This window comes from Orbicella franksi, chromosome 5 (assembly GCF_964199315.1).
Source record: "Orbicella franksi chromosome 5, jaOrbFran1.1, whole genome shotgun sequence".
NCBI classification, from domain to species: Eukaryota; Metazoa; Cnidaria; class Anthozoa; order Scleractinia; family Merulinidae; genus Orbicella; species Orbicella franksi.
Genome location: NC_138149.1, coordinates 20,143,097 through 20,166,407, shown reverse-complemented (window position 1 = coordinate 20,166,407; position 23,311 = coordinate 20,143,097). Strand labels below are relative to the sequence as shown.

Below are 23,311 nucleotides of genomic sequence, written 5' to 3'. Positions count from 1 at the left end.
CATTCAACCAGGCATGTGAAGCATACATCGGTGGAGCTATATCAGCGTGACTGGTAGATGTTTACAAACAAGGAAGAAAGAACATATTAGAAACACAAAAACCTTTAAAAAGGGTTCCAACATTGCTTAACATAGTTTTGCTTAACTGCTTTATCCTAAATTATGATCATTCTGTGTGCTGATGACAACATTTTTATTCTTTTGTTAAGTCTTAGGTATATTTAAGGTAGTCCTTTACATATAAGCCTTATTGGCTTCCCTGGGCCTCCTTGCCTAATATACATTGATAAGTAGTAAATATAATTTAACAAGAACAAGGATATAAATCAATCAGAGACACATTAGTTAATTTAAATTTCAACCTAAGAAAGAAAATCTTCCAGAACACTACTCCCCTAAATACTGGCAAAAATCTTTAACCCAAGAAAACTGCCTATTTAAGTGTCACTTTTAAAAAAACTGACCAAATCCTGTGTCCAGTGCTGGAAATGATTCCTATTACATAGCAGGGCACATCCTTTCAAATCTGTTTTTTGACCACACATTAAAATTAGATAGGACATTCATTTACATTTCATGTAATTTACATATGTCAAATAATTTGATGACACAGTCCATATCCAGCTTAAAAACTAACTGTCCTCTTTTAAATGAACATACATGACCCTAGACTTCAAATTAATGTAGAACATTGATGCAAGCTCTTGTTATGATATTGCCAGAGGACAAGCAGGCTTTAGTTGGTTCATTTTCTGCCAGTACCTGGAAACTTCCACACCTTCCCATGAAAGATTACCACTTGGTTTGAAAATACTGCAAAAGAAATTGCAATAACAGAATACTGTCAGTCACTTAGAATCGTTTAGGATAGAAAGAGCACTAGTTATAAAATGGTTTGGAGTGCCTCAATATGGCCAGACACAAACCACACAAGTTTCTCGTGTAAATGCAGGTGAAGTGAAATTTGTCACAATTAGTAGATTATACCAGAAGGATTATAATACATTTGTACTTTAGTAAAATGTAAACATAAACATGAAAAGTAGTTCATCGGCTGTCAACTAAAGAATTAGTGTGTACAAACCCACTCATTGTACCTTATCATGGTAAATAAATACATGTAAACACCAGGTCACAAAAAGATCACCTACTTGTCTATGATATACTGCAAACACTTTCCCTCAGTGTCTGTTAATGTCTGGTCAACAGCATTAAGATTCTTCTGAAGATTTTCAAAGCTTGCAGTGCTCACCAGGGTTGTAGGAACTTCTTCTATTCCCAAGGTAAAATGAAGAGCAAGCTTTGAGATGTCAACACCTTGTTCCTTCAAAAAGCAATTCCATGTAAGGAAAGGTGTATTATCTATAAGGTAATTCTCTCAGTCTAGCAGATCATTAATCAACCGAATTTCAAGATATTGAAACGTAGAAATTTCATAGAAAGTTCTCACAGTTACACTAGTTAACCAAGTTGATAAATAGCTAACAGCCACACAGTTCCTTTAGAAACTAACACCTTTTTCCTCATAGCTAAATGTAATAGAGGAACACCTCCCAATCTACTAGGCAGGATGTTGTCAGGTTTAAGAAATATATATGTTTTACGAGATACATGCCGGATTTGATCAAGTCCACATCTTTGTTAGTTCAAATAAAATATCAAAAATGTTCAAATGTTCTTGTTTATGGTGGTCAATGCGCTTAGCTACACCTAGCTAGTTCACAGGCATGCCACTTAAACTAAAAGAAACAAATATCAAGTAAACATAATAGACTTAAAAATCTCAACTGGCAGGAGGCAGACCACTTGGCTGTTACAAAAATGACCGAGGAGTTGAACTATGGTCTACTGGGAAACATTACTCTAGCTTAATGGTCAGAGTGGGACTTGTACCCGTGACCTCCAGATTTCAAGCACAGCATCCTAGCCACTCGGCCACACTGCCTCCTAAAGTTAGTTCTCCCACAGTGAGGACAGTTTTGTGTCAGGTGCTTTGGCAACTTGTTCCTTTTTCTTTCAAATTTCAAGGATTTTCAAGGAGCCATACAATGACAGAATTTCAAGGCCTTGAATTTTGATTTTCAAATTCAAGGAATTTGAGGTGCATGCAATTAGCCTGGGTAAGGTACAAAAATGGCTGATGTCACCCTCTTCAAGTTCTGAAGGAATACAAGTTGGCATATGCTTCCTGGTGGCGAAGGAAATTGGGGCCACAATGCCACACACTGTCACTCAGGTTCCGAATATCTACTGATTGTACAGCCAGCATATAGTAATAATATTGTTGAAGAGATGAAAATTTTGTGATGTGCTCTACTTAGTAGCTGCCAAAGACATACAGTTAAGTGGTGGGTTTCACTGATACAGTAATATATCCAGAGACTACACCACAATCGGTCCCCACAATCATGTCACTGACTTAGTCAGGTCTAATTCTTCAAAGATTGGCTCTGCAATTTTGACCGCAAGCAATGCTGCACATAGTTTAAGACAAGGAGCAGTCATGCCGTGAGATGGAACTACAATGAGTCTACAATCAGGGATAAAAGTTGAGACACTTCCCTTAAACAAACGTTGTCTCTTCAAGTGTAATTTGTCCTATTTTACACTCTTCAGATTTCAACCCCCCTCCATTTTCCGATGTTTTTACCATGTGACAGCATTGACAAAGCCTGTTTCAACATTGACTGGGGAGTGGGGGTGGCTAGTGGCAAAAGGTGTTTCCTCTATCAAGGGATGTATGGATCTCTGTTTAAAAGTATCTCATTTTTAAATGTGTCTCAACACTTTAGTCCCTGATTGTAGCTTTACCTTGCCAAGGATGAAAGAGACTTCCAAAAGACTTCTGAAAGATGCTTTTGAACTGTCTGGATCCATGCAACTTTGATAGCCTCATACTACCAACAAATTACCAATTCATAAGGAAATTGGACCAGTGAATATGTTAATTAATCTCATAACAAACCTGGCAATAGTCAGCAGCTTGTTTGCATCTGTCACGTACACATTGTCCAGCTGGATGCCATGAAGGAGGCCCACGATTTGACAACAAGCCCATTGATATGGGGGAGGCATTCACGACCCCTACTCCATGTTCCTGATAAAACACAAGACAGTATTAAAGACATTTAGAATTTAAAGGCCTGCATACATCTCCTTGAGGACAAATTTCTCTTCCATCTTCACATGAAAACAGAAAATATGCTGTGAAACCTCAAGCCATAACTTGTCCATTTCCCACAAAGTCAATACAAAGGGGTATTCCTGACCACAGCCAAAAGATCCAAGATTAAATTGCTGCACACAAGCTTGTCATTAACAACAGAATTTAATGCATATCATATTAAATTTAGAGCTTACACAAAATTAATACTTTTCTAGAGTCTTACCTGGTTTAAAACCTAAAAACTAACCTAAGCTCAATCTTTAAAAAAATTGACAGTTGCAGTTTTAAGTCTACATGCAGACCCCAGTTAGGTTAGCTTTAGTTTTAGGGTTAAGTGTTTAAGTCTAGGGCTGAGGGAGTCTTTAAGAGTTAAGAGTTCAAATATGTTAGGTAAGACAGTATGGTTATCTGTCATGTGACCTCAAAGTAGTCAATGAGTATGATCATGTGAAGTGAAGGAGAAAAAAATTCCAGCTAACATAATATTAAGAACAGTTCATTATGCAGTATTAAATAGTCCTACTAAATTAAGGGAGCTGCCAGTTATGACACCAACTGGTCTTAAATACATGACCACTGAAATTGGATATTTCATGCTATTTTCCTATAATTATAAAATAAGCAAATCTATCTTATACATTGAGCTTGATAACGATGATATGGAGTCATCAAAATGTCGTTCAATTTTTTATAATGTACATGTATTGCTGTTTTACATTCTCAAATGTTTTGCAAAACCTTGCGTTATTAGAAATCTCTTGATAGGCAAGGTGTATATCTATTGATAGAAAAACCAGCTCCAAATGAATATAATTATGTTAAAGACACCATATCATTTCAAAAAATTAGCTGTTGCATGTGGCTCTAGCACCCTGGAATAAGCAGAATTTGGATATTTCAAGTTGTTTCTTCAGAGGCTAGGCCAGGTAAGAAATGTACTACCATTGAAGCTGATACCTGGTACATGCATGTTCATAAAACTTTTGTTCGCTACTTTGCTAGTCACCTTGCTAAATATGGTTTGTTAATTATATTAAGCTCCCCATTGAGTCAAACGTCACCCAAATAATTGTTAGCAACCATCAGGAAATATTAATAAAAAGTTATTCTTACTTTGAAGAACTCCATGTAATTGAGCAACCCAGTGTCATTTAATGAACAGCGACAATAAGTCAACAATGTGTCAATGTTTGTTTTGCTTCTCTCTAAAACTGTCCTGTGTGATTAGTCAAAAGGTAATTAACAAGTCAAAGACATCCAGAACAAAATCACTATGCAATTAAAAAAGTTACAAAAATTAAAGTGACTCTCTTTTAAGAATACAGTTAACCCTCTCTAAATCAGCCACCTCACAGCAAAATGAGCTATTGTATAGAGGTGGCCATTTTAGGGAGTACCATGAGAGTGGAGTGCATGTATCAGTACCTAGTCTGGATATCACTGCAGGGCAAAAACCTTTCACCTGTCTGAATGTCTAATTGACTTGTAAGTTGTTTTTGGCTCAGACAAGTATAACCCACAAAGTACTCGTCTGACCAGACAAGTAAAATTTACCGTGTCAAACTCAGCCTTAAAAGATCAGGAGGTAATAGCCTACGTGGAATAAATTCTTGAGATGTAACAGTGTTTGTGTGGCTGTCATATGCCATACCAATCATAAGCACTTGTTTCGGGAAATGCAGAAGGCATAAAAAATCGCTTGTTCTCCCTCATAGCTGACAGCATTTCTCTGTACATGTCATATTTCAATGCCAAATTTGCATATTTGATGCAGTCTGAACATTCTCATAACACTTGAATACCTAAATAGGCTTGAATATGTTGGTTGCAGAGAAAAGAGAAGTTTATAGAGGGAATGGTTTCAAGTAAATAAGAGAACAGTGAACATGGCAATGCAACACAACATTGTTTATATCCTGTGATCAGGTGTTCTGATGAAAGGTTACATTGTTTATTCCCAAAAAATCGGAGAACAAAATTAATGATAATCACTTAGCTCAAATACTCAGTTGCATGAGATTGGCTACTACAATTTGCTACTTATAAATACACAACAGAGTTCTGCTCACTGTAAATCAGGGATTTTTGGTTCCCAGTATTTCGATCAAAATCAACAATGAATCAGTGTTTGTTGTTTAGTTCTCTAGTATATAGTTTAGGAAAAACCTATTTCCAGCTCCCACACTAACAGACTAATAATATATAGAGGATATTACACGGTGGCGAGAAGGTATGAATTTTATGTTCGAGTGGCAAGAACAATATCTCATGAGTGAGATATTGTTCTTGCCACGAGAACATAAAATTCATATCTTCGAGCCAACGTGTAATGTTCTTTTTATTATATCAAGAAACCAATTCAACAAAAGCAAAAGGCAGGAATCGTGACTTCATTGAACGATACTACACTCACAAAGGTGACATATGGAAAATACGCCACTCGGGTCCTGGATGAAGTGGCGTATGGAATCTACGAGTGGTTTAGTTCCCAGTAAAACACTATTCTCCATATAATAATGTTCATTATTATATGGTTTGTTCTTATAGCTGATATAACACGTGCTCTGATTGGCTATTTGTAGGGCATTATTCTCCTGTGATGGCCACAAAAACAAAACAAAAAGCCAATTAAGACAACTTATTAACCTTGAGCGTTTGGTCTTAACGGGAAAATCTCAACCCTCGACCTTGCTATCACTCAGTCATTACAAGGTCTTGGTCTGAGATTTTCCCGAAAAGACCTCACTCTAGGTTAATAAGTAGTTAGTATTGTTTATTGATCAATGAAGTAATATGCAGATAAAGTACCTTTTACTAAAAATAGCTATGTGTTGTTGTTTTGGTAGTAGGTGACGTCTTGTTTGTCACCTATTTTCAGACAAGTTGATTTTATGTTTGAATGCCCAAAATCTGGAAAGTACCCATCTGATGGATGAGTGAAATGAAAACATAATTGTGCTCTGTGACAATCCAGGCAATTGTAAAGACATGATTGCAATACCAAAAGACTTTGCTGAGAGAAAATCAACCTCTCATGCATAAAAATACTCATACTGTATATAATCTGACTATAGATACAGGAGTTTAGTCGGTACCATTATTATATTTTATTATATGGCTGTGTCTCACAGGACAGGGAACTACCGAATTCACAAATTTGATTGGCTGAAATCGATATTGACCATGGTCTAGATTTTCCCATCTAGACTGGCATCTAGACCGGTTTCATTTTGCGTTGAAAAAGTAGCAAACTAAAATACAAAAATGTTCACTATTTTCTTTCATTTTCTTCTCACTCATTTATGGGAGTGCCAAAAAGCCCGATGACAAAAAAAAGGTAAAGAGGACGAGCAAATTTCGGTAGGTTAACGTTAAGCTCATCACCATTCGCAAACAAAATGTCAGCAAACCAGTTACATTAAACGAATTAAAGTTTTCTTCTTTGCCATATAATAAACATCTTATTAACCGAGCTAGGTCGGTCTGTATGAGAGAATCTTGACCTCAGTCTGTACTCATGACCTCGGTCAAGATTCTCCCATACAGACCTCCAGCTCGGTTAATAAGAACTAATTATTGATCCATTAGATGGTTTATTAAAAAGCACAACCAGACATGCTTTTACATCTCATTTTCTATGCAAAAAAAGATGATGTGAAAAAACATGTGATTTAGGGCAAAAAATAGTTCAATTCATGAATAAATTACACTCATCTGGCTTTCCTGCAATTTGATTGGGGAGCAGGGATGGGTGGTGCTGAGAGCACTCACCTCCCACCAATGTGGCACCGGTTCGATTCCGGCCCAGGGCCACATACGTGGGTTGAGTTTGTTGTTGTTGTCCTTGCTCCAAGGGTTTTTCTCCGGTTTCTCCGGTTTTCCTCCCTCTACAAAAACCAACTCTCCAAATTTCAATTTGACCACTGTATAGAGGACCTGCATGAAAACCAGCTAAAACTGATGTGGCTCTCTCTCTAAACATTGTAATTTATTTATTTATTTATTTTATTGGCTCTTTTGAACAAGCCTAGAAATTTCAGGGGTTTCATTAAGGACTGGGCACCAGGCAAATTGACCAGGTGTGAGAACAATTTTGCCCACCTGGTTTAACCATTTGGCAGAAAGATTTTCTTATAAAGAAGTTCATTTCAAATAGTTTTGCCCTCCTGTGAAAACCAGTTGCCCTTCTGCTGAAAACATTTACAAAACCCCTGCTAGAATTCTGATTTTTTGGTTTGTTTTACTATTCCATTCTCGTTGGCTGGGAAAAGGAAGCAATTTAGAGCAAAAAAATAGTGCAATTTGTGAATAAATTGCACTGCTAAGAGCCAATCAGATTGCAAAGAACAACAGTGGTTTTAAAATGGAATGGGATGTAATAAAGTGAAGAATCAAACATACTAGTTGAAAGTTGCATATTCACCGAAATTATAAAAAAAAAATTTAAATGAACATTAATGCTTGAACTGCATGCTCAACCACCTTTCTAAACAAGAAAATTAGTCACAGGCTCAAATATATCTCAGTGGTTTTTGATTTATTACCTGACTCCTTCAGACTAATTAGATTCTATTGATAATGCAGGAAGCACAATAAAGTTGCTAACTTAACATTGGATTTATGGTGTGTTAGGGATTAGCAACTTTCCTTGCAGTTACTGGTTAGTGTGTTGGGAGTAGGTGGCCTTTGTCAGCAGATGGGGGCCTCAATTGCTTGGGTCGACCTTCCCATCTTTAGCAGTTGATCAATTCAACATCTAGCTCATCTTGGAATTCATCATGAATAGACTTTTAAAGTATTTAACTGGCATTTCTCTTCACCACCCTTGATAACTTGAACACTTTATTCACGTTATGATATTCTTGATACTGACTTTTATTCTCATTATTGTAACTTATTTATGACTCCTGGGACCTGTTTCTCAAAGGTCCTGAAAAGTTTTTGCACCCAGAAAGCCGTACCAAAATCTCAAACCTTGTTATTACAGAGCTGTTTTATTTACATATTCTTAATGTGAACAGAGATTCTCTGCATACCAGGAGTTTCAGGTGTATACACCCCTCTGTTTTTAGATACAAATTATCTAAAAATGGCCTTGCTGGCCCAAAAAGTTTCTAGGGCTTTCAAGAAATGGGCCCCTGGGACTGTGAGTTTCAGGCAATGCTGCCATGTGGGCAGTTTTCAAGGCATTATCATTCATAAACAAACATAAATGATACCCTTGCCTGATGCAGCATAATTAAACAACAGTGTACATTGACAATCATTCAAAAAGCAAAATCAAAAAAATAATAATAACAATAATGAAAAGCCAAAAGTTATACTTACCGAAAGGTTTCTAGTGGATATCCTGTGATCCCAATAAACTTCACTTTCCCATTTTCTTTCAGCTTAAACCAGAAAAAAGATAAATACATTATAAAGCAAATACATATACGTAAAACACAATCAGGTTCTGGCACACACTTCCATAAACAGAAAACCTGCAGCTCTATACATTCTTGTGTCCAGCATCTTATGTAGTACTGAATGTAGTTTGGAATATGCCACTGGCACAAGAAGTCCTTACTGACTGTAATGAACACAATATGGTTGTAGCCATTGAAGAAACCTAAAGATTTCCAATCTTCAGTTTCTATTAAAATTAACCAGTTACACCAGGAATTATAGTTGAAGTGGGATGTGTCGAAAACGAAGACCCAAAAACGAAGACCGAAGACCTAAGACCCTGTGGTCTAAAACGAAGACCCACCGGTCTAAAACAAAGACCCTGTGGTGTAAAACAAAGACCCACTGGTCTAAAATGAAGACCCACTGGTCTAAAATGAAGACCCTGTGGTCTAAAACGAAGACCCACCGGTCTAAAACAAAGACCCACCGGTCTAAAACGAAGACCCACCGGTCTAAAACCTTTTTTTCTTCAGGAAAGACTATACACTAGGCTAAATTGCTTTCGTTTTTGTAGCACATAAATTAAAATGTCATCTGAGAGTGCAGCAAACTTGACAGTTGCTTTATCTCATTCGGTACGTGTCAAATTGTGTAACGCAATGAAATTCCAACAGTATAGAAATATACGTTTTAGTGACGATTTTAGTATAATTTGTCGTCACCAATATTCTGTTTTTCAAATGCACATGAGCAAATTATGATGAGGTGACTTCATTACTTTGCTTTACTGTACTTATCATATAAAGGCGCAAAGGTCCACTGTGCGTGACTCGCAAATTTATTCACCACGTGCTACAAGAATTTGATTTTCCCAGGAAAATTATGTTATCACTCTCATGTTCTTCAGGGAAATACTATACACTACAATCTTGGACAAGATAAATGGAAAACCTGGACCACCGCTCCCCCCCCCCCCCCCACCCCCCATTTCAATGATGCCAAAATGGCACGTTTTTGCTCCTTCGCGCCTTCATCATTGCTTTGTGGGGGAAGGGGGTTAATTGTTCCTTTTTATTTTGTCCAAGATTGTAGGCTAAATTGCTCTCATTTTTGTAGCTCATAAATTAAAATGTCATCTGAGCACGCAACAAACTTGATAGGTACTTTATCTCAATCGGTACAACAATTTTATTTCGTCACCAATATTTGTAATTGATGATATATTGGCCAAGTGTAAAAACGAACAACAGTTACAGAACTGTTGCGGTTTTGATATATGTCAAAAGTGTATATTTCTATACTGTTGGAATTTCATTGCGTTACACAATTTGACTCGTTGTACCAAATGAGATAAAGCAACTGTCAAGTTTGCCGCACGCTCAGATGACATTTTAATTTATGCGCTACAAAAACGAAAGCAATATAGCCTAGTATATAGTCTTTCCTGAAGAAAAAAAGGTTTTAGACCAGTGGGTCTTCATTTTAGACCAGTGGGTCTTCGTTTTAGACCGGTGGGTCTTCATTTTAGACCACAGGGTCTTCGTTTTAGACCGGTGGGTCTTCGTTTTACACCAGTGGGTCTTCGTTTTAGACTGGTGGGTCTTCGTTTTAGACCAGTGGGTCTTCGTTTTAGACCGGTGGGTCTTCGTTTTAGACCACAGGGTCTTCGTTTTAGACCAGTGGGTCTTCGTTTTAGACCAGTGGGTCTTCGTTTTAGACCAGTGGGTCTTAGGTCTTCGGTCTTCATTTTTGGGTCTTCATTTTCGACACATCCGTTGAAGTGCCCCATATCTTGAGCTAAGGTGGCTGACAACAGTTTCCAAAGTTTTTTTTAACCTTTCTACTTTGGTGGAACAATACTACATCACTCATTTTCAATGTACACTACAATAATGGCATCAAACAAATGCACAATCATTGATGAAATAGTAATGGTAAATTTCAGTAACAACATAAAAATGGGCCATCGGGTTTATTTTTGTATGTTTCTGGCAAGCACCAGAGTACAGTAAGTAAGGAATCCAATACATAAAAGCGATATGAAGACATCATTGATCATCACAGTTATATACACAACTTAAGCAGCTGTGAAATTAAAGCCTGAAAAAATTCAGGCTTGAGCGCGATTCAAACCCATGACCTCTGCAATACCAGTGCAGTGCTCCCAGTTAGCTTGATGGCTCAGTTGGTAGAGCACTGCACCGGTATCACAGAGGTCATGGATTCGAATCCCATTTGAGCCTGAATTTTTTTCAGGCTTTAATTTCACAGTTGCTTAAATTGTGTACTTAACTGTGATGATCAATCATGTTATTTATGTGTCAATGAGATTTAGCATTGCTGCTAATTGGGGACACCTAAAAAGAGTTACAATCATCAGGACTATGTACATATTAAATTTGTAAACATTCACAAGATAAAAGCCTAATCAATCAAAATAAACAAAAACACAAAAGAGAATAAAGCTACAAATAAAGTTAAATAAGAATGAAGAAAGTAGTCAAGTTGAACACATATGACATTTGCATCCACTGCGTGCATCAATTAAAATGTTTAAATCCCTTTTCCTGATGTAATTTTTCAAATTCTTTAAACTTAATGATTTAATATGATTGAGAAGTCTGGCACATAGTTTTGGACCCAAATACAACACTGAATGTTTTCCACAAGTCACTGTCTTGAATCATGGGATCACAAAGTCTGCATTTCTCAAATTAAAGTTACTTTGTTCTCTTTTAAAAGATCAATTATATATTGTGTGCATAAGTTGTTCTTAACTTTAAACATTAAGATTGCTATGTGCTGGAGTCTTCAATTTAACAATGTTGGCAATCCAGCAGCAGTCAGCAGTTTTTCATAACTTGAAGCTGTGTCACGGTAGATAAGTGCCTTTTCTTGGATCCTTTCTAGTTTACGGGCATCAAAAGCTTTGATGAAGTGCCATACAAGAGAGCAGTAAGTTAAATGTGGTAGAATTGCTGACTTATAAGGCTGAAGTTTGACTTTCTCTGAAATGAGATTTTTAACTGCATTATGACACCGACAAGTCTCCCTGCCTTAACCACAATTAATTTAACATGTTCTGTAAAATTAAGTTTATCGTCTATAATTATACCCAAGAGTTTCATAAGATTAGTGGGCTCTATCGGTGCCGTGTCATCAAGTGTAATAGTGACTAGCATTGCTTCTTTCTTATTAGCATTTAGTGTCATTGTCTGAAATTTATCCTTGTTTGCAAGAAGTGAATTTTCCTTATACCACTGAGAGGCTAGCCTTGCTTGTGCATTAAGAATTCAGTTTCCACTTCCTTTGCATCCATTCACTCCTGGTTTGTATTGAGCTAGGGATTTTGATGAGACATAATCTTAGCAGTGTGTATGTTTGATGCGTGTATTTTCAGTCACAGTCCACGAATAACTTACAGTTAACAAGAGGCTCCAAGTAGCCCATACTCATGCGCAAGAGAATACAAGTCATATAAAATAGATACGCAATGCATACATAGTCAGACAAGCAATTTGAAAACGTTTGCCATCTGACAACTAGAAATAATACGAGAGAAATGCTAATTTGAAAAAAGTGCATCATAGATCTAACGTATATCTAATGTATCAAATTGGGTAAAAAGCACAACGTTTGCAAAAAAACGGAACCTTCTTGCAGAATCCAATATGGCGGACGGAGCTCCAAAGACCGTGGTAAATGTGTGCATGCATAAATTTGCATGCACCAATGTGACACCAAAACGGAGAAATGGAGCCCAATCCTTAACTCATGCGCCATACTGCGCATGAGTAATAACCGTTTGTCAGGACAGCTTGTAAATTTTACTGTAGTGTTTTACGTTGATTTTTGCTCATTTCAAATTAAATAATACATTTAAGTAGCAAACGTGACAATTTTACTCTTCAAGCAAACATTTGTAACTTGATACTTTTGTTTTCCTCGCAAATGTATGTAACCTGAAACTCTTGTTTTCTCGAAAACACATGGAAGATGTGCTTGTATTCTTTTCACAGCTGGAGATAAATGGAAGAAAGTTGAATGTCGAATGAAGAAATGGAAGAGGAACGATTTGCTTTATTCGACATGCAAATTTTCTTTTGACCGATAAACAAGAACTAATCTAATTATCAAATTGTCATGGAACAGCACGTTCTATTGCTACCTTTGGCATAAACAATAAAACCACTTAAATTTAAAATACACACTGATATTGAATAATACAACTGAGACGCATTTCAACGAGAGGTATTGAAAGTAAACAGCGCTACTTGACCAAGATTATATACTTCATCAGTGAACAAGTCCCCTCAGAGACTGATAAAATTATACTTTCATTAGGTGCCATGGAGTTTGCAGCAATATTCAAGCAGTTTCCTGGGGTTTTTTGTACAATTTGACAAGTTTTAATGCCACTTACCCTGGGGGGGGGGGGGAGGGGGAGTACTCCCTTTTATGAGCTATATAGGTATGTGCAGCCCCAAAGGGTATGGCTTTTCAGCTGTTTTGGTGATAAATAGGGTATCGATTTTAGTCTATTTTGGCCAGTTTGGTCATAAATAGGGTATGGTTTTTGCACTCTAACCTTGATATGGGTATGTTTTTAAGAAGAAGCCACTGTTTCATCATTATCAAACAGAAAATGAACAAAAACCCTTCACGAATTATTATGTTTACGGTAATTTAACACTGGCCTGAACTAGGGAACTTATTCTAACGTAGGTCTGAAAACAGGGTTTTGATTTAATGGTCAGGTCATAAATAGAGTATCAAATATTTGGTCAGGTCATAAATAGGGTAGGGAATATTGCAGACTTTGGTCATCAATAGGCTAAGGGTTTTGTGAAGCGGGCTGCACACCTCTACCCAACTTTTCTGGGAGTACCCCCCCTCCCCAGCCAGCCCACTTACTCGGGAGAGTTTTGGCTGTGAGTATGAACATTTTGGTCTCTTTGATAGAGACAATTAAAGGATAAAATAAACACACTAGTGTACGTAGTTTGGGAACAACAGATGATATTTCTTGAAAAAAGTTAGGCGTAATTCCAAAAGACACGCAGTCACAGTAGCACTCTTGTATCGCGCTAATGATGCTAGAACGCATGCGTATGACTTATTAGGGTTCTACCACAAGGAAAAGTGCTCAACGTTAGTGTGCGATCTTGTATGAAATATATCCTCCACCTGATATGTAGTTGACATTAAGGCTTATTAATCTGCGCATGCGTTTAGAGCAAATATTGGTTTTGTTCTAAAGAGAAAAGTACCACAAGGAGAGCAAGCTGGGCTATATTCAGCCCATTTTATGAAGCTCGATTAGGTGTACAAATTTTCTTAGAGCTCTACGACTCAACGGTAGCATTTTGAATGTTTAAGCTCCGTTTCTCCCAGATATGCATACACTGTAGAGGTGTAGTGGCGTATAGTTATTGTCGCAAATATTACATCACTTAGGGAATGCTTAGTGTTGTTACGGATTGCAGTGTTTTAATAATTGTTTTCAATTTATAATTCTGTATTGAGTTTACCCTGACTACGCTCTAGGCTATATGTTCTTCCATCTACGGTCAATGTGCTATGCTCTTAAAGCTCTTACACTCCATGTTCCACCATCAACACTCTAAGCTCTACGTATTTACGAGTTTATCAGTTCAAGAATTTTTGACTACTCTCCACACTAGCTTAGAGGCTTAAAAGACCAGTAGAGTGATAAAAATATTGGGTTGTGAGTGCAAGTTTCTCGATCATCTGCAATACTATTGTTCTGTAATTGAAGGGGTGAGTGCAAAACCATGCTAAGTGACGATTTGGGTGAAAAAAAAAAAATTTCACGAAAGGGCTTGAATTCTTGCATGTGGTCTTCAATGTAATAGAAAAACGTGGTCCTGTATTTTTGTCGCTGGTTTTTGCTTCGTTTATAAAGACACCGCTAGGAAAACCGAGTGGTTTTTCTGCATACGCAATATCTCGAAAACGAAGCGAAGCTTAGCGGAAAAACTACGGGACATTGTTAAACATACCTAAACAAAACTGCATGCGAAATTTGGAGCGTTTTCGACAAAGTTCACTTTTATTAAAATACCTAGCACCCTTTTCCCGCCGAGGTCTTCAAATAAACGAAGCCGGGCCTTTGTTATGATAAACAGAGCTGATCCTTTGTTATAATAGCCAAGCCAAGCCTTTGTTATAAGTCGAAGTCTCGCCTCGGTTTATCACAACAAAGGATTGGCCCACCGCGTCCGCAAGGACTTTGATTTCACTTAGAAAGCAGCAAAATGTCAATTTCACGCAACGTATAAGCTCAAAAATGTTGATTTTAGGTCAAAAAAGGTTTAAATGTTGATTTCACGTTAACGCGTGACAGCAAGGAGGTTGATTTCTCTTAGAAATGAGCAAAATGTCAATTTCATGTAACGCATAAGTTCAGTGATGTTGATTTCAGGTCTAAATAGGTTAAAATATTGCTTTGACGTTAACGCGTGACGGCAAGGAGGTTGATTTCACTTAAAAACCAACAAAATGTCAATTTCACGCAGCGCATAAGCTCAATGATGTTGATTTCAGGTCTAAATAGGTTAAAATGTTGATTTCAGGTTAACGCATGACGGCAAGGATGTTGGTTTCACTTAGAAACCAGCAAAATGTCAATGTCATGCAGTGCATACGCTCAATGATGTTGATTTCAGGTCTAAATAGGTTAAAATATTGATTTCACGTTAACGCGTGACGGCAAGGATGTTGGTTTCACTTAGAAACCAGCAAAATGTCAATTTTGCACAGCGCATAAGCTCAATGATGTTAATTTCAGGTCTAACTAGGTTAAAATGTTGATTTCACGTTAACGCTTGACGGCAAGGATGCTAGTTTCACTTAGAAAACAGCAAAATGGTAATTTCACGCAACTTATAAGCTCAATGATGTTGATTTCACATGAAAACACGCTATAAATAGGGCTGACAGATTAACAGATTAACCCTTCTCCGCAACGTACGGGTCTCCATACATCTGCATGTCCGCTGATCCCAGAAGCTCAAAACACTACAAATCATGCCGATTTGAAATAAAATCAACGCAACCTGGATCACAGATCTATGTTACAATCGATCGCTACTTGTTGGCCATTCTTATGTTTAAACAATCTAGTTGCCAGTTCGAGAAACGTCCGCAGAACATGATCGCAATGCATGCCCGGAAGGGTCTTTACACCTCATGCACGTGCACAAGACAAATTTTATAAGTCTAAACCAGTTCTCGCTTTCCAAACTTTGACGCTAGCAACGCTTGGCAAATGGGCCACGACTCACCAGAGGGTATTTTTTGAGGGGGCAAGAACTGCTCTTGGACTTTGCTGCCTGGCTTGATCAGACTTCGAACGCCGATAACACGATTATGGTATATCAGCTGCCTTCAAAGTTTCAGAACACATTTTGATTCTTTAAAACGTGCAGATGACTTACGGGTTTATCGAGACTTTATGATGCCTCTCAACCACCAGGCAGGCACACAAGGTACTTTAAAATAATGCTTAAGATATTAGTTGACAGAGCTCTAATGCGGCACATCTCTTTTTTGTTCGATGAATTTCGTTTGACTCTCGATCGATTCACGTGTTGTGCTCACGTCACAATACCCAACGTAAACAATCTGTTCCCAGATTTCTGCTCTATATATGCTGTGAGATTTGATTTTGACTTCATACACTATAAACAGTCTGCCTGTTTGCTGTTCAACAAATAAACTCCTAAAGACATGGCTAGGAAAAGCCAAGTATTTTTGCATATGTTATAACTCGAAAACGAAGCAAGAACCAGCAACAAAAATACAGGGCCGCGTTTTTCTATTACATTGAAGACCACATGCAAAAATCCAAGCCCTTTCGAGAAAAATTTTTTTTTCACCCAAATCGTCACTTAGCATGGTTTTGCACTCACCCCTTCAATTGTAATTTATTGGCTTTCTTTATCATCTCATATATATTTACATGTAAGTATTATTAAAGTGTTGTTATGGTTTACAGCATTTTAGTAATCTTTTTAATGTACAATTCTGTATTGAGTTTAGCCTCTACGCTCTATGCTCTACGTTATATGTTCTACCATCTACATTCCACTCTCTACATTCTACCAGCTACTCTCTGCAATCTACCATCTACCCTCTAAACCCATCTACGCTCTACTCTCTACGTTCTACCTGCCTCTCTCTTTGATCTATGCTCTATGATATACGATCTACCCTCTAAGCCCATCTGCTTGGAAGATTTTTAATTTTTTAATTTTTTAATTTTTTTAACGAAGACTAGTGAGCAGCACAAAGGAGGACTTCTTGTAGTTGTAAGCTTTTTCATTTATTTCCAACGTGTTTCCTCTCTGTCTGAGACTTCTTCAGGGAATGATTACAACTAACATTGAACATAAGTATGCTAAGTGTAACTTCCCATGGAAGTGAATAACTGCTGAAACATGCTGTAACCAGACGTGACAAGAAATGCCTTAATGCATATGTCATTGTATGTTGTTACGGGCCATACAATTAGCGCTAATCGTATGGCCCCCAGAGAACATACTTTCTACATAGATGTGCTAAAGTAGTGGTAGATTTATAACTGACAATACAGTCTAAGTCTGGTAAATGTCTCTGGATAACCAGCTTGATGTTAGTGGTTCCAAGTTAAACCATTCATTCAAACTTGAAATGAACAGCAATCTCTATGACAAATTACGACCCTAAAATCTATTAAACAACATCTCCATGTGGTCGCAGAACATCCACTAAGGGTTCAAAGTCACATGACCTAAATATTTGCACTTTTTGCGTACACTATAACAAAATGTTACCACATCAGTTACCATGACTACAGTTAAATGCAGATTTAAAGACTACCATTCTATCATTGTGCGATTTGCGTTTTAGCAAAAGCCATTTAGTTCGTTACTGCATTTAACCTCCCTGAATAAAGGAAGTAAAAACCCAACTGCGTAACTGCAAAGCAGGAGGCACTTCCAGAATTTCTCGCATTTTACTAAAAGGCTTTAAACATAGAGCTATTTTTAGTGTACCACATAAGTTTGTCTCTAATAAAGGCCCTCTTGTTGCTCGTGGGATGAAACGACTCAAAGGGAATGTACAGATACTTATTTAGTGGCTTTTAATGGGTAGAAAACTGCAGAGTGCTAAAATTGGTATCTTTGTAAAGAAATAAATCAAGAAACAAAATTCTACTTTCATCAATAACATAGTACGTAAGTTTGATAAGATCATTCTTGCTATAGAAACAACTAAGAAACTTTAATAGGATTTCTTTGGGACCCTTCCAAACAAAAACTATGTCTTTTGTAATGTTTTAATGTTTTAAACTTTTTAAATTTTTTTTTTATATTTTAACTTTTTCTATAACAGAGTTCCGCGGAGCACCATACCTATATAGGAAAGTACAGGAAACCCATGCATTGATTTTGTCATGGTTATCATGGCTAGCGGTATTGTTCGTGGGCGCGTACACACAACGACGATGACGGCAATACTCAACACGCAGCCTTGTTTTATAATGCACTTCTTTGATATTGGAAATCCATGTCATGGTCAATTGACACCTGTCAAAACAAGGTATCTGCTGACCAGTGTCACATGACCATATCACAGGCTCAAGTTCAGAGCTCTTCGGGGTCACATGTTTCTTTGAAGTTGACTGCTGACCAAATGCTAGTTTTTGGTTGGATTGCAGGCTCATGTCAGGTTAACTTGTTGTAAATAGTTGTTTGGAAGCCAGCTAAAACTAACCCAGGATTAAAACCTTACTAAAGTATAATTTTTTCTTGTATACAAAAGTTTTCACTGCTTTTGTTTTGCATAGTTTGAGATTATTCAAACTCAAACCAGAAGGCCAAACAGTATACAGAAAACCTCACTGCAAAGATACAAAACTCAAATGTGTAGTTCCAGAAAATATCCATACCCCCACCATGGAGGGAATTTTATGTAAGCCTCCCCCCCTCCTCCTCCCCGGAATTTCCATTTTTTTGAACACAAAAATGACCTCCCCACCCCTCCGGAATTTCCACAAGTAGTATGTGCACCCCCATACTTTCTAGAAGAAAATAGTTTTGGCAAAAGAAAGTGATAAAGTTAAAGTAAACACTCCAATTAACACTTGGCCATCTGCATTGCACATCACTGTTGTTTATTCTCAATCGATCATAACATAACATCTGAAGATACACACAAAGAAAACATACAGCAATTTATTTAAACGTGCTTTAAAAGATAATAGATAAAATGGTAACTTGTCAAATTACCTTCCTATTCGACTAAGTCCCTTTGTAAATGTGGTGGAATTTCTGTTGGAGGACTGATAAGATGAGTGTGGATGAAACTGAGACCATACTTTTAGTGTGAACATGAACACTAACACACTTGCAACAAAAGCCAATTTTACAGCAAAATTACATACAAATGGTCAGAGATAAACAAAAAGAAATTCTCAAGTTTGTGAAATCGTAACATCACTTCTACCTTTATAAAGAAACTCATTTTCACAAAAGAAATCAACTGCTACTTGACAGCTTCGAAGGCCTATGCAGAAACAAACTAGGCTAGTCACCAGTCCTTTTTGGTCCACATGGTGACTCCCTGTAGACTGGTAACAAGTAATGGCGGCCATTTTCACTTAATGGCACGTTCTTTGCATTTGTTAGCGTCCAAAGTGATTTTTGAAGAAAGAAAATTTATTTCAAATATAATGCAATTCAGATACAAGTATTGAGGCTACTATTTTTCATGCTACTATTTTTCCACTTTTAGGCTTGGCTAAATCTATATATTATTTTGGGGGCCATATGGTTAGCGCTAATCATATGGCCCCCAAAATATAACAACATAACATGTGCATTAAAACGTTTCTTGTAACGTCTGTCAGTACTGGAAATAATTTTTCTTCTTTAACAGGACACGTGTCATGTCAAATCTTCATTTTGGTCGGACATCTTATCAATTTGACCAGACACTAATTTACATAATTGATTAGCATAATTAATTAGCATAATAAAATTTATTGGCATACTGTAAAGATTTTTAATACAAATCGTTCAAAACTGCATTTAAATTTGATTTATTTATCATTTATGATGATTATATGACTTAATCTACAAGATGACTGCACAGATCTCTCCTGGTTATCTCCTGATTATATGTTCTTCAAGCAAACCTGGTTTCCTATTGATTTTACCATTAAAGGGACACAGTCAGCTTTAGGTCCACGCTGACTTGGACAATAGTTTTCTCACTTTGAAAAAAGTTCACCTCAACCTGAAATCAAAGTACATCTAGAAATCTGCTTCAATCTTTGCAGTGTTTTTCTTGATTTTCAATCATTCACTGAAAAACCTGTTTTTGAGTGTGCTTTTGCGCAATCCTATGATATTATTTTTATCATATTCGGTTAAAAACAGTATGAATCGCGTCCCTGAGATATGCAAATTAGCTATGAAATGGTATCTAATGCGCATATGCACCAGCTGACTGTGTCCCTTTAAAGCAGGAGCCCATCACTAGGAGTGTACAACTACCCCATTTATTCCTGTCCTAGTGTTTTCACAGACTGGTCTAGCTTTAGTTTGAATTTAGCACGAATTCAGCCCCCCTCCCCCAGGAACCTCAGTGACCAATCACAAGCATGGACTTTATAATTTCACCAGAAGATTAGGTTGACATGTCCACCTGAGGCTGCCATTTTTCTCCTTACTGATTCCAGCTCATATAGACCGGAACTGACCTTTTTAGTGGGAAAAGAAGCCTAAAAATAGACCGTTCTGTAAAAATACCATGACATAGGCTTAGTATGGGAGTTGGAGGCTCCTAGTGATGTGCTCCTGACCAAAGTTGACTCAAGGGTCCAAACATGAGGTGCTAACAGCATATTGCAATGTACGTAGTGCATAATAGGGAGATTTCTGAAGAGTATTTTATTTGGCAAGTACAGGAAAGATGAACACTTCTGCTTTATGATATGGCAGAAGCCCATAATGGGCACCTGGATATGGCTGAGACTGTCAGAGTCAAGGGCATAAAATTAAAAAAAATCTTGAGTTGCCATTTGGCAACTAAGTGATAACAATCAAGTAGGAACTACTCAGAAAAAAACTCAATGCATAAAATCTGTAAAGAAAACATTTTCAAGACTCTTTTGGCCGCTAATTTTGTGTACGTAGCTAATGTAATGTCTCTGAAAGATTCATGCACTTCAAGAGACACAATCGGTAGGCATACATGACATACTCAATGCTCAAGGGTTTGCAATGCATTATAGGGCGATTTCAAACACAAGCAGCCATTTGCAAGTTTTCCGATGTGAGAGAAGCCTTTACAGCACAGCAAAAGGATAGATTGCTTTCTTTTCTTATGCTGAATGCTATAGAAGCAAAGGCCTTGGAAAGATTTCCGTATAACCCCATACATTTATTATGCATGCAGAATTATTAATCATGTATGCGCTCTACTGTTTTTGAAGACAAAAGCAACTCCCTAAGGTATTGAATATATACATTGATAATTACTACTTACTGTGTGAATAAAAGAGGATTTGATTGCGCGCTGTGGCGCACTATCGCGCGTTGTCTTTTCGCCAATTCTTTTCGTCCCCTAGCTCTATTCCTCTCTCTTTTTCTTCTCCATATTACTCAGGCTCCTTACGGATTTTTTTTTCCTTTATTTTCTTGTACCCTATCAGGTCTCGAACCACTTACCTTTCGCACACCTCTCGCTTACCAGTCTCTCTTCTACACCACTACACTACGAGGTTTAGTTGAGAACTACCCCTTCAAAAAATAATTTTTATTTTACTTGACTCGTTCGCATTCCAAAAAATTAACATTACAATTTACCTATTCATGTGTTTAACGCATGTTGCACGCTGCATGAAAATATGCATCGCATGTGTGGGTCCCTGGTGAATAAAAGGGGGGGGGGTGATTTCTTTCTTTTTCCCAATCGCTTCTCACAGTCAACCACAGCCTAAACATCGTAGACCCAGACACAGGTGCGCACACCCAGCACATTGAAAATACATGGTGGGGAGTCAAACGAAGTATGCCTTGTACAGGAACATCCAAAGATCTCTTCGAAAGCTATCTACAGCAATGGTTGTGGCGTCAGCACTATGGAGATAATCCTTTTAGAAACGTTATCAAGCATATCGCCGACTTATATGAAGTGCGCAAAGATGCGTAAATTGTTCCTCGTACCACTGTATGCACTGTTCGTGATCTGATCACCACTTCATGGAGGAAAGAAACAAAATACACAGCTTCATCGCATGGGTCTGAATTTGAGGAAGGAAATTCAAGGGGGAAAAAACGCGAAGAGACGCGACAGGTAAGCTAGAATTTTATTTCAATTTGTTTACATTTACAAAATTAGTACAATAGTCACTCACCCGCGCAACAGATTATAGCTAACCGCAAGCAGCCGGTTTTGCTTAGGCCTAAAACAGTATTTTTAAGCTTTTTTAAACTAGCGAACAGGTCTAAATCGCTATTATTTTAAGCAGTTTTAAGTTTGTGCTCAGTTTAAAAATACGGTAAATGCGCCCAAAATTATGAAATTTCGTTGCGGTTTTCCGTAATTTAGTCTCCAAGAAATCATTCCGTTTTTGCGTATTTTAGATAGAAAATTCGAAAAAAAGTTTAAGTCTAAAAGTATGCGACACTTAGAAAAAAAATGGTAAAATTTATAGTTATTCAAATCAGATAAGTCTCAAAGGAGCGCTATTGTTTTCGCTATTGTTTAGTTAAACAAAGAACTGTATGCATAATAAATGTATGGGGTTATACAGAAATCTTGCCAAGGCCTTTCACTATGTAGTTCTGGAAGAACATAATGTCTGAGAAAATAACCGTTATTGATCGTCAACACAGAGAAACATAGTCGCCATTATGGTAGCCTTTGAATGCAGACATATTTTTGGCTGTCGACCAGAATTTTTGGCCACCAAAGATAAAAATTTTAGCTGTAGTGGTGACCATACCGGTTGCAATTTCGAGCCTTTTATTAATGTATCTAACCAAATTTTATGGATGGACAATAACTTGGTGTTGGTAAAATGTTTGGACATCATGTCCGATCATAATGTAAAATTGGCCAGACATATTCAAAATTTGGTCGGACAATGTCCGATGACCGACTGTTATTTCCAGCCCTGTCTGTTAACACATGTTTCAGCAGTTATTCACTTCCATGGGTTTGTTAAACTTAAGCATGCTTTAATCATTCACTGAAGAAGTCTCAGATAGAGACGAAGCACGTCGGAAATAAGTGAAAAAGCTTACAACTACAAGAAGTCTTCTTTTGTGCTGCTCACTAGTCTTCATTCAAAAAAAAATTAAAAACTTCCAATAATCTTCCAAGCAGATGGGCTTAGAGGGTAGATCGTAGATTGTAGAGAGTAAAGTGCAGATGGGCTTAGAGGGTGGATTGTAGATCGTAGAGTGATAAGTAGAGTAAAATATTCTATTGTATTGTAAGTAGACTAACTATTGTGTCGTATCGTAAGTAGAGTAAGTATTGTTCTGAAAGTATTTGTAACTTTTGTTTTCTATAATAAAAAAAAATTTTAAAAAAGATCATAGAGCGTAAATAGAGAGTAGAGAAAAAGAACCTAGGGAAAAAAAGGACATGTAGGAAATCTGGGTAGGAACCAGGCCCAAGTTCCTGCAGCCCATTCCACAAAGCAAAATATTCAGAAATAAACATTAATTAAAA

At 37.3% G+C, this 23,311-nt stretch overlaps 1 protein-coding gene across 3 annotated transcripts in view; it reads right to left on the bottom strand.

Moving 5' to 3' along the window:
- The window catches only part of LOC145487509 (uncharacterized), a 75,589-nt gene that overhangs the window by 24,234 nt on the left and 28,044 nt on the right, over positions 1–23,311 (bottom strand). For 2 of the 3 annotated variants that reach the window (XM_081466325.1, XM_081466326.1), the window contains 5 exons: positions 8,495–8,556; positions 4,280–4,382; positions 2,966–3,097; positions 1,152–1,324; positions 708–813 (listed from right to left, as the gene is read on the bottom strand). In XM_081466325.1, the coding sequence (XP_081322451.1) occupies positions 708–813; positions 1,152–1,324; positions 2,966–3,097; positions 4,280–4,382; positions 8,495–8,556 (576 nt within the window). Of the gene's footprint in view, positions 1–707; positions 814–1,151; positions 1,325–2,965; positions 3,098–4,279; positions 4,383–8,494; positions 8,557–23,311 lie in introns of those variants that run through there. The other variant, XM_081466327.1, reaches the window with a different exon arrangement.